Here is a 12,419-nt window from a genome sequence, read left to right as displayed (position 1 = left end):
AAAATTGCTGGGAAATTCCTTAAAAGTTAAATACTTATTTACCATTATGATCTGGACATTCCAAGACATATGAAAGCACACAAACAGTTATACACAAACGTTCACAACAGCTTTTTTTTGTAACAGCTAAAACTAGAAACCCAAATATCCACCAGGTGAATGGATATACATATTCTGGCGTATCCAAATAATGGAACATTATTCGCTCATACAAAAGAACAGACTGATATACACAACTTCATGGATGAATTTCAAATAGAGTAATGGAAGCCAGAACAGTAACAAAAAGGAGTATATGCTGGATGATTCCATTAATACTAAACTCTAGAAAATAAGTACAAATGAAATCATCATAACAAAGTAGAGAAGCTGTTGCCCAAGAAGGGGGTTAGAAGCAGGAAGAAGGGACTACAGAGGAGCACCAGGAAACTTTCAGGGATGATGACTGTATTCATTATCTTGATCCACACGTCCAAGCTTTCCAAATTATAAACTTTATCTTTTAAATGTTTATTTTTTTCAGAGAGAGAGAGAGAGCGAGCGAGAGCGAGCAGCGAGGGGGAAGGACAGAGGATCTGAAGAGGGCTCTGTGCTGACAGCAGAGAGCCCAGTGTGGGACTCAAACTCACAAACGGCAAGATCATAACCTGAAGGCAGACGCTCAACCCACTGCATCACCCAGGCGTCCTGAAACGGTAAACTTTAAATATGTGCAGTTTTTTCCACGTCGGTTATACCTCAGTAAACCCTAGTGATTTTATTTTTTAAAAGACTTAGAAGTCCTTTGTACTGAAAATTTTCTGTAAAATTTGAATTATTTCTGGGCTCCCGGGTATCTCAGTCGGTTAGGCATCCAACTCTTGATTTCAAGTCATGATCTCACTGTTCAGGAGTTCAAGTCCCGTATTGGGCTCTGTGCTGACAGCACATAGCCTGCTTGGGATCCTCTCTCTCTCCCTCTCTCTCTGCCTCATGTTTGCTCTCAAAATAAATAAACTTTAAATAAATACATAAATAAATAATTTCTAAGGAGGATGTTAAAAAAGACATCTAAGAGAAGAATGATTTTTATAAAAGGTATCCTGTAACTGATTACCCCTATAAATAAAAGGAAAGGTTCCTACATTTTTGTATTAAAAATGCTATTTCTGAAAAAATAGCATCTCTTTTTTAAATTTTTTAATATTTATTTGGTGGGGGAAGGCAGAGTGGGGGAGAGAGAGAATCCCAAGCAGGCTCCACACTGTCAGTGCACAGCCCGACAAGAGGCTTGATCCTACAACTGCAAGACCATGACCTGAGCAGAGACTAACAGTCAGACCTCAACTGACCAAGCCACCTAGCATCTACCTAGCTAGGCGCCCCTAGCATCTACCACTCTTAACCACCATTTGTACAAAGGGTTGACTCAAAACACAGGATTATGTGACATTTTAGTAATTACTAATAAAGTGTTAGGAGTCCCAGGGATCCCAGATATCCCAAATCCCTAATACACAGTTGCCAACTGACCCAAACAGGGAAACCTGCTCAGGCTGCATTCCCAGGAATGGGCTGGGATAACTGCAGGATGGAAAGACAGTATGAGTATCCCTTGGAAGGAAAACCAAAGATCTCAGTGAAGGTAAGTAGACAAAAAACAAAACAAAACAAAAACAAAAACCCTAGTGCTCTATATGTTAACTAGCCTGGATTTAAATAACTAAATAAAAATATTTAAATATGAAAAAAAAAAAACCCTAGTCCTTGGGCTGAAAAAGTGCTAAGACCAACAAGGAAACAATAACCTCAACTGCACAGTAAAGGCAGGTGGTGGTGGTACCTGCCATTATGCAGTGGGGGTTAGGAGTCAGAATTCTATCTTATTTTTTTTAATTTTTAAGTAATCTCTACACCCAATGTGGGGCTCAAACTCACAACCCTGAGATCAAGAATCACATGCTTCACCAACTGAGCCAGCCAGACACCCCCAGCATTCTATTTTCTATATTTAAGATCAACTCTCTGCTACTGCATATTGGACCAAATTGGCTTCTGTACAAGTCTAACTGTAACACACAAGGTTCTTCCAAAATCCTGACTTCCCTTAACAGGGAGATTACTGGTTGTATGGAAACACACATATGCACATACACAGCCTCCATAACTTGTTCACCTTTCCCTGGTTCCCTACTCCAGGTCCTAAACGGGTTCACAGCAAATTTTCAGGATATCAGAACCACATCAGAAGATTGCAGGTTTATTTCCTCACAAACTTGCTGGGTCATGGTACAACATTTTATACTGGCCATATTTATATTTATTCTGAAAGATCTGTTCTGCCTAGAACATCAATATCCACCCCCCAAAACTATCAGCACGTGCTATATTAACATTAAGCACAGTAGATGTCAATGTCACTAAGAATTGTAAAGTTGGAGTGAACAGTAGCTCATCACCTTCCAGGTTTTATTGCATACAAGCAACTCTAGTATCCCAGGTTTATTTTTAAACAAACTAAAAATGTCAATTCAATGAGGGGCGCCTGGGTGGCTCAGTCGGTTAAGCGGTCAACTTCGGCTCAGGTCATGATCTCGCGGTTTGTGAGTTCGAGCCTGCATCGGGCTCTGTGCTGACAGCTCAGAGCCTGGAGCCTGCTTCAGATTCTGTGTCTCCCTCTCTCTGACCCTCCGCCGTTCATGCTCTGTCTCTGTCTCAAAAATAAATAAACTTTAAAAAAAAATTTTTTTTTAAATGTCAATTCAATGAAACTCCAAACAAATCAAGCTGAAACCTTATTTTCTGAGAGGGAAAAAACCCAATAAAATTACACTTTCCCTCAAATGAAGCCAACAGAGTTTGACTGCTTGATGTGAAAGAAGAACATTAAAATTCTGTTAGGTGCCTCTACATTATTTCTCCATAGATGATTATGCTCTCCATCTAAAATGCTCATTACAGATATTTTAGTATGAAAGAAAATTCTCATTACTGTGCATTTCTATGTAAAACCAGTTTCTCTAACTATATCTTATTGTTCTTATACATTATTTTATTTTTTTTAATTTTTTTTTTTTTTAAGTTTATTTATTTTTGAGACAGAGAGACAGAGCATGAACGGGGGAGGGTCAGAGAGAGTGGGAGACACAGAATCAGAAGCAGGCTCCAGGCTCTGAGCCATCAGCCCAGAGTCCGACACGGGGCTCAAACTCACGGACCGCGAGATCGTGACCTGAGCCGAAGTCGGACGCTTAACCGACCAAGCCACCCAGGCGCCCCTTATACATTATTTTAAAGATAGAAGGCAGTTCCACTGTCCTAGAATTTTCTCAAAGTGACCTTTACCTACACAAATGTAAACATTTATGTATCTGAATAAATCCCAACTTCCTTTTTTGACAAATGTTTGGGCCTACCTCCATGCACAGATTCATTCATTCATTCATTCATTCTCTTTCTTTTCCTTTCCTTCCTTCAAGTTTATTTATTTTGACAGAGAGAGTGTGGGAGAGGCAGAAAGAGGGAGAGAGAGAATCCCCGACAGGCTCCACACTGGCAGCACAGAGCCCAACGCAGGGCTCGAACTCACAAATCCAAGATCATGACCTCAGCCAAAGGTGAACACTTAACTGATGAAGCCACCCAGGTGCCCCTCTCTTTCTTTCTAGTTTTTATTTTGAGAGAGAGAGAATATCCACTCTCAGCATGGAGCCTGACACAGGACTCAACCCCATGACCCTGGGATCATAACCCCCGCCGAAATCAAGAGTCAGATGCTCAACCAACTGAGCTACTCAAGTGCCCCTATTTTTTTTTTTTTTTAACCTTTTCTAGTCAGGGGCATTTAAAAATACAGTGAACAGGGACCCTTTCTCCTCAGAAAAATTTCACATTCATATATGTTTTAGGTACAATCTCAGGGAGTTATTAACCCCAACTCACACAGACTCTAGACACTTGCCTCCTTGGTTAGAGATGAAGATCTTTTATTCTCCACCAACAATTTATGTACACTGGTTATGTACTTGCAATCAACATGCGTACAATTTTTTTACTTATTTCATAAGTAAATAATTTTCATAAATAATTTCCTATATCTATATAATCTTCATATCATATTGTTTACATGTATGATTTTTTTTTGCACCATAAATTTTAAATGAATTTACTCTAAGGGGTTTTGTGCTTCTATAAGTACAGCCAAAAACCTTGGCACTACATGTAAAACAAACATAAGACAACTCTGAAAGGCTGAGAAAGAAAAGGAGTGGCTAAGGAACCCTGGGATCCAAGGAATGACACAGTGGTGAGTCCCCTGGTTTTCTTTTGGCCTCATACAGCTCAGACTTGGCTCTGGAGAAGCTCATGACCTGGAAATCCCAATGAACTCAGACATAATAGGTCTATCCCCATCCCCCAAAATGCTCTCTCTAGCCAAAGGACCAAGAAAGGGTAGCCTAGCAAGACAGTCAGCTTTTAGATAATAACCACTCTACTCCAGCCAAACAACAGAAAAGCTTGCAGCCCAATCCCCATCAACAAAGGCTGAGTGGAGAGCCTAGACTTCTACCCTTGCAGATGGCAACGAGGCATCATGATACCGCTGACGGGGTAGTGTCAGTGGAGGTCATGTGGGCAGCAGTAACAAGGCACCCTGTTCCTCCTAGCCAGGAAAGGTCTACATAGGAGACTGAACTTCCAGAACTCCAAGTCCTGCCTCCTAGTAACCAGAGTCCTTGTACCCTAGGTATCAAAAGAGGCTGAGTAAAGAACCTGGACTTTCACCTCACCAGACAGTAATGGTCAACCTTCCCCTCGTCAAAGCAGTGGCAGGGGCAGCCTCATGAACAGATTTAAATAAGATTCAAAGTCTCATAATATCCAAAATGTCCAGGTCTCATTTAAAAATCACTCAACATACCAAGAACCAGAAAAACCTCAACCTGAATAACACAACAGAAACCAACAAGATGACACAGCGATATTAAAACTGTCTGACACGTATTTTAAAGCAGCGATCATAAAAATGCTTTAATAAGTAGTTACAAGCATGCTTGAAACGAGTGAAAAAATAGCACAGAAACAGAAAGGCCAAAAGAAACAGAAGATACCAAGAACAATGTAAAATTTAGAACTGAAAAATACAATAACCTAAATAAAAACAATAATAGGGCCCAAACAGAATGGAAAGGACAAAGAAAATAATCAGTGAACTTGAAACAGAGTAGCAATTACCCAATCTGGACTACAGAAAGACAGACTTAAAAAAATTAACTGAATTTCAGAGACCCTAGAGATTATATTAACATCATGTCATCATAGTTCCAAAGAAAAGAAAGGTGAGGCTGAAAAAGCATTCAAAGAAATAACAGGTGAAAATTTCCCCAAAGACATAAACCTCTAGTTTCAAGAAGCTGAGCAAACCCCAAACAAGATCAACATAAAGAGATCCATGACAACAGAGTCAAACTTCTGAAAACTAAAGACAAAGTAAAAAATCTTCAGAGAGATCAACACCACCTTACGTACAGGGCAAAAGCTATATATATTTTTTAATGTTTGTTTATTCTTGTGAGAGAGAGAAGGGAGGTGGGGGGTAGAATGAGCAGGAGAGACAGAATCCCAAGCAGGCTCCATGCTCTGAGCTGTCAGCACAGAGTCTGATGGGGGCAGTGAGATCATGATCTGAAGTCCAGCTATTTGAACAACAAAGGATTTCTCTTCAAAGACTATGGAGGCCAAAAAGAAGTGGCACAACATTTTTCAAGTGCCAAAAGAAAAGTCAGCCTGGAATCTTTTTTTATCCAGTGAAAATATCCTTCAGAAATGAAGGGGAAAATCAAGACATCCTCCAAGAAAAACTTGAAGAGAATTTGTCATACCTACCTAAAAGAATGGCTAAAGAAAATTCTCTAAATAAAAAGGAAATGATAGAAGGAAGAATCTTGAAACATCAAGAAAGAAGAACAATGGAGAAGAAGAAAAATTATGCATACAGACAACAGACTTTTCCTCCCTTGGAATTTTCTAAATGATGTTTAATGGTTGAAGCACAAATGATAATAACAGTAGCCAATATTCTAAATGCACGCAGTGGAAATATTTAAGACAATTATATATTATAATTTGGGGAGGACACAGGGATGAAAAGGGAGGTAAGGTTCACGTCAAACTGGTAAAATGACACTCCCACCAGCAGACTGTGATAACTGAAGTACAGATACTGGAAAAGCCACTAAGAAAGTTATACAAGAGATATACTCCAAACACGATAGATAAATAAAAAAGGAATTCCAAATGAATCCATTCTAGTGACCATTTTATTTTACTTGCAATGCTGTAAGAAGAGACTAAAGATACTTTCCTGACTTAGAGAACTCAGTTTAAGAACAGGTTAAATCAGTGATACTTAAATCAATGAAGTTACAGTAAGCAAGTTATCGTATGTTAAGCAAGCTTCAATTTGGCCTGTGATATACGTCAAGCAAAAAACACATCTCTAACATTTTAACAAATGCGGTTTCCTACCGCAAACATTTCATTGATCTTTGTCATCTCAAAATTAAGGGTTACATTTCACAGAAAATAAATTTTTTAAAAGCAGGTTAAAGCTTCCTACCAATAACTAAGAAACAATTTTTAAATGAGATTCAGAACATCCAGAGCTCTAACTAAATAAAACCCTTACCAAAATCCAGTATTCTTGCTCCCTAATGCCAATATGTCAACTGACAAATATTCTTTAGCCCTTCATCCTTTAACACAGGATTACAAGGAAGCCAGTAAGACCAATACTTCGTATTTTCTAACATAACTTTGTCAACAGTATTTGTTTCTAGATTTCTCATTAAAAATATTATTATACTTGGTGACTTAGTTTTCTTTAATTTTAACTAAGAATGAATGAAAATATTTGGGGATAATAATTTTATTCTGACATGGCTCTACAAAATTGATGACTGAACAGGAACTACCACTACCACGTTTTTTAGTACATGCTCCTTATTATGCTAGGCCATCTAAACACACTTGCACTGCAGATCAGAAAGAGATGTATTGTCCCCATTTTATACAGAAAAACAGAGAGGGTTGGTAATATGTCTTAGAAATCACAGATAAGTGGCAGAGCTGGATTCAAACCCAGCCTAATTCCAAATACCATCTGTCACACTCTTCTCATCTTGGACTTTAGTTTCTTATCTGCAAAATGAGAATAACACCTGTAGCACATCAAAATGCCCTCCAAGATCCTCTCATTTAATGAAAAAAGTATCCCTACTCTCAGAACCCCTGAAGTCCTCTAGAGAACACTCAGCCCTTTTAGCGTGGTCTTCGTTGCCTTCACATAACAGGTGCTTAGGCGGTGAATGAGGTAAAAGATTTGAAATATGTAAATTACACCAGCACCAAATCTTGTATATAAAACATTCCATGAAGGAAAAAACGGGGGCTTAAGAAATCACGTAGGTGACAGGACAAGATACAGGTCTCATTAGGAAATTTAAGTATAAAAAAAGGACAATTAAGTATGCACAAATATGAGGAACACACACATTATGGGATGATTACATAAGAATTCTCTTCCAAAACTGAACCTTCTTAGTTTCTTTAAATATGAAACTCTCTATCTGAATATATTTAAGTGTATTAGTGTTTAAACATGTACAAAATGAATGTGTAGTCTTTAGAGAGATGTTATACAAAGATTTCCATGTGCCTAGAAATTTCCATTAAACTAAAAAAACAAAAAACAAAAACAAAAAACACAACACTTTTTCTGTTTAAACATCCAGAACATAGCTCAGGAAGAGAATTGTGATCATCTTGCTCACTGGTATATCCCCAGTTTCTACTACAGTGCCTACTAGTCTAATCTGCACAGAAGACACTCAAATAGTGACTAAACAGAGGATATAGTACCAGATTCAAATCTGTAATTACTGAGAATTTTCCAATGCTTGATTAGGCTGTCTGGTTTTGAGGAATGGATACCCACTGTTCTGACTATGCTCTTGATTTGTAGTCTGTTCTAGTAAGTACAGTATATGTAAATGACCAATGGTTAAAAGCTATAGCCTGAAGTTTACAAGGCTCCATAAATTCTATTTTTTAAATTTTTTATTATTATAATAAAGTATTGTAAATACTTTATTATTTTGAGACAGAGACAGCGCAAGTGGGGGAAGGGCAGAGAGAGAGGGGAACAGAGAATCTGAGGCAGGCTCCACACTGCCCGCATGGAGCCCAACACAGGGCTCGAACCCACAAACCATGAGATCATGACCTGAGCCAAAATCAAGAGTCGGACACTCAACCGACTGAGCCACCCAGGTGCCCCAAGACTCTATAAATTCTAAATTAGACACAGATTAGTTAGTATTGTTTCAATGTTAACTTCCTGTCTTGATCATTCTACTGTGGTTCTGTACTTAACAGTAGCGTAAAGGGTATATAAGAACTCTTTGTAATAATTTTGGACTTTTCCATAAGTCTAAAATTATTTCAAAATGAAGTTAAAGACTAAATTAAGAAAATTTACGTTACAAATACTTACTGCACCAAGTGATGGTCCATATCTTCCTGTCGCGACTTTACACACATAACTGACAAAATTGGAAATAACGCCTGAGAAATAAGTCACATTTCAATAATTTTAGTGTAGTATAAAAATGGTTTCCACCCCACAGAGACTAACAATGTTGGATTTCTACCTGGATCAGTACAAGGTGCAGGTATGAATACTTATCCTATCACCTCAGATATTTTGTAAGTGTGACCAACTACACAACTTACTGAGTGACACAGGGTCCTTCACTTTACCTCTCAGTTCTCACTTTCCTTATCTATAACATAAAAGAGATTAGTTTCAAACTCACCAACTGTCAGGGAATCCTCTGGGCTGCACTCCAAACACTAAATCGGATTCTTGGGAACGGGACCAGGGAATCTATATTTTACCCAGCTTGCCAAATGACTCTGCTGCAATTTAGACTAGATGCTCTTTTACAAGTCCCTTTGGCTCCAATGTCATCTAAGCTGAATGTGGCTCATTTTAAAAAACTTCCTGTAGAGCAGGAATTAATCATCTGAAACAGACCCATGTGTAACCTACAACAATACAACTAGTGCTTGGGGAAAAAACTATACACTTCTGGCACAGGCCAAAGATGTTGCTCAGTTTCTAGTTTTGAAGGACCAGCTACATGGGTATTTAATTAACAATGACTAAGCACCCATTTTTGATGCCTTGTGGTAGATGTGTCTATTTAATCCTTTCTACAACCACTTGTCATGAGAGAGTATCATTATCCTCAAAGAGGTGTTATTATGGTCTTTTCTGCAGTATCACACAGCAAGTAGCAGAAATAAGATCCAGTAAAACTAGGTCTTCTGTCTTCAAGCTCTCAAGTGCTTTTTTTTCCATACTACAATATGACTACAGTATGATGTACTGTTTTTTAAATAAAGGGATTTCAGGGACACCTCGCTGGCTTAGTGTGAAGAGCATGCAACTCTTGACCTCAGGGTTGTAAGTTCGAGCCCCATGTTGGGTGTAGAGATTACTAAAAAAAATAAACTTAAGAAACATTTTTAATAAAAAAAAGTAAACGAAGGGACTTCAGAAACGAATTTTCATGCCATGTGGTTTTTAATTCAATACATTTTGCAAATAGAGAGGTAAAATTTAACAGACCAATTGCCAGTTTAGTAGCATCTAGGAACCTGGAATCCTTTACTACCACTTCCTAGTTGAAATAAGGAAACGATGATATCCCCAGGACCACAACTGGAGTGGCTCCAGACTAAGATATATGCTTTCAGAAAAGAGAAAAAACTCATTCTTGACGATCTTATTACAAAGCTCTGGTCTAAAATAAAGCTTTCTGGAAACTGAACACACTGTGGGAAATGAGCCTAAGGTTATTTAACAAAGATCCAGATGATTGAGACAGCCAGGAAGTCTGGGAAGAATTTATCTATAAAACGGTGGGCCTGAGCTAAAGTAGCCAAGGCCTAATGAGATAAAAACGACATGCTTAAATTCTCCACTGAATCTTAACCCATCCTATCCTAATTTAAAACTAAACATACCTAAATAATCTAAGAAGAAATCGCGAAACAAGAAGCAGGAAAGCCAACAACCCCACCAGCCTGCGATGTCCTTCTCTACAGACAGTATGTATAATTCCCTACATACAATCCTCATATGTAGAATTCAGCTATGATCGTTCCCTTTGTTCCTTCTCCAGATAGGTTAGCGTGCTCGTACTCCAAAAGATCCTGAGATTAAAGCTTATTACCTGCAGATAAGTACACTGCCATGAACTGTTCTTGACCCAGAATGTTCACTATGCTGGAGGAGAAGCTCCACAAAACATACATATTTGCTGCCATGTGAAACAAGGAGAAATGACTGAACGTTGACAGCAACATTGGAGAACAAAGGACCTCTACAAGAGAAAGAAAAACAGTCTGGTAATCATAGGACACACAGCCATGACCTAAAAATTATCTACTTTTGATTTTTTTCATTATTATTATGAAACAACTCGAACATAGGAAACAAAAACAGAGCCAGTTCAAAAGCTTAAATAAGATGGTTTAAGGTAGCATTTTTTTGGGCGCCTGGGTGGCTCAGTTGGTTAAGCGTCCGACTGCAGCTCAGGTCATGATTTCACAGCTTGTGAGTTCAAGCCCCACATCGGGCTCTGTGCTGATAGCTCAGAGCCTGGAGCCTGCTTCAGATTCTGTCTCCATCTCTCTCTGTCCCTCTCCTGCTCATACTCCCCATCTCTCTCAAATATAAACAAACACTAAAAAAAATTTTAAAAGATAGCATTTTTCAAAGCGGTAAAAAGTTATCTTAAATCTCTCTCTTCTACTTAGTAAGCAACCAATAAAAATTCTCAGTTCAATGAAAGCAACTTGTCCTCGTGGCAAAAGTTAGAAAAAAGAATTAGTAAGTTATTTCAAGTACAGATATAAAGTTGTATATAATAATCTCCTCAAAGAGTGAACTTGTAGTGATCACGGATCTTACGTCATTAAAAAATACATATCTACTGGGGCGCCTGAGTGGCTCAGTCAGTTAGGCATCCAACTCTTGATTTCAGCTTAGGTCACGATCTCACAGTTGGTGAGATTGAGCCCCACATTAGGCTCTGCACTGTCAGATCCCACTGCTTGGGATTCTCTCTCTTTCTCCCTCTCTCTGCCCCTTCCCCCACTGGTGCTCTCTCTCAAAATAACAAACATTAAAAAAATAATACTTATCTGATATGTGCAAGGCACATTTTAGGAACTTGGGATATAACACTAAGAGAGATGGGGTCCTTTTCCTCAGGGAGCTTATAGTCTATTTTCTGGATATTACTTACAACTGTTGACAAGCAACTCATCCTCTGCATAGCATTTCAGTTAACACAAAGCTTATTTCTTTCATATTACCTCTATCTCAAAATAAAGTCATAAGTAGACTTACTTGAGGCTGGATTGGATGTGAAATATCTGATCATTGTCCGCTGTAGAGAAGGTACTCTCCATAAACAGAATACAAAAACATTCGCAGCTATGATACCTACAAAATAAAGATTTATAATTTAGGGAGGTTAAAAATTGGAATAAAGAAAGTCTGATCAAAAGTCCACCTGAATAAGATTTTCTACCACAATTATGTAAGAGTATTATACACTTGGGGCGGGGAGAGGGTGAGCTAAGGGAAAGTAAGTGAAATCAATGTTTTTAAGTATCAAACTATGCCTTTGTATAGTCAGAAAATTCCTAGAAAATTGCAAATGCTCTAGAAGCTGACTTCCTTCGCTCAGATCCTTATTTTACTTTTTTTTTTTTTTTAATGTTTATTTTTGGAAAGATAGAGAAAATGAATGGGGAAGGGGCAGAGAAAGAGGGAGACACAGAATCCGAGGCAGGCTCCAAGCTCTGAACTGTCAGCACAGAGCCCGATGCGGGGCTTGAACTCACGAACCGTGAGAACATGGCCTGAGCCAAAGTTGGATGCTTAATTGACTGAGACATCCAGGTGCCCCCTTATTTTATTTCTTCAGAATGGTTCACACTGTACCCAACAATCATCAGATCTATAATTATTGTTTGAAAATGGCCAAGCCAAAGACAACTAATGTACAGAATTGGGTTCTCTGGCTAAGACTAGAAAAGCTCTATTACATAGCATGCTTCTTTTTCCATAGGGAATAAAATACCTCTTAAACTTATGGAAACACCTACGTATCAACTGGGTAAATAAAAATCCACTTGTCTGAGAAAATACATGTTAGATAAGAATTCAGGAATAATCTGGAATTTTGCAACTGCTTTTAAAACTGTTTACATGTAGGAGCTGGAGGACTGTTTCATTTTTCTCCAAGAACAGATGCTGCTAGAACTACCACTAAACAGAGGTTTATTGTTTAATGATAGTT

At 38.3% G+C, this 12,419-nt stretch overlaps 1 protein-coding gene across 2 annotated transcripts in view; it reads right to left on the bottom strand.

Annotated features, from left to right (window-relative positions):
• Positions 1 to 12,419, bottom strand: part of PARL (presenilin associated rhomboid like) — a 49,900-nt gene that overhangs the window by 9,458 nt on the left and 28,023 nt on the right. Inside the window, exons 5-7 of one of the 2 annotated variants that reach the window (XM_042954930.1) lie at positions 11,462 to 11,557; positions 10,281 to 10,430; positions 8,534 to 8,604 (exon numbers count right to left, since the gene is read on the bottom strand). In XM_042954930.1, the coding sequence (XP_042810864.1) occupies positions 8,534 to 8,604; positions 10,281 to 10,430; positions 11,462 to 11,557 (317 nt within the window). The remainder of the gene's footprint in view (positions 1 to 8,533; positions 8,605 to 10,280; positions 10,431 to 11,461; positions 11,558 to 12,419) is intronic. The other variant, XM_042954931.1, reaches the window with a different exon arrangement.

The sequence above is a fragment of the Panthera leo genome, chromosome C2 (genome assembly GCF_018350215.1).
Source record: "Panthera leo isolate Ple1 chromosome C2, P.leo_Ple1_pat1.1, whole genome shotgun sequence".
In the NCBI taxonomy this organism is placed as follows: domain Eukaryota; kingdom Metazoa; phylum Chordata; class Mammalia; order Carnivora; family Felidae; genus Panthera; species Panthera leo.
The sequence above is the reverse complement of the archived record's forward strand: the minus strand, read 5'-3'. Positions and strand labels throughout refer to the sequence as shown.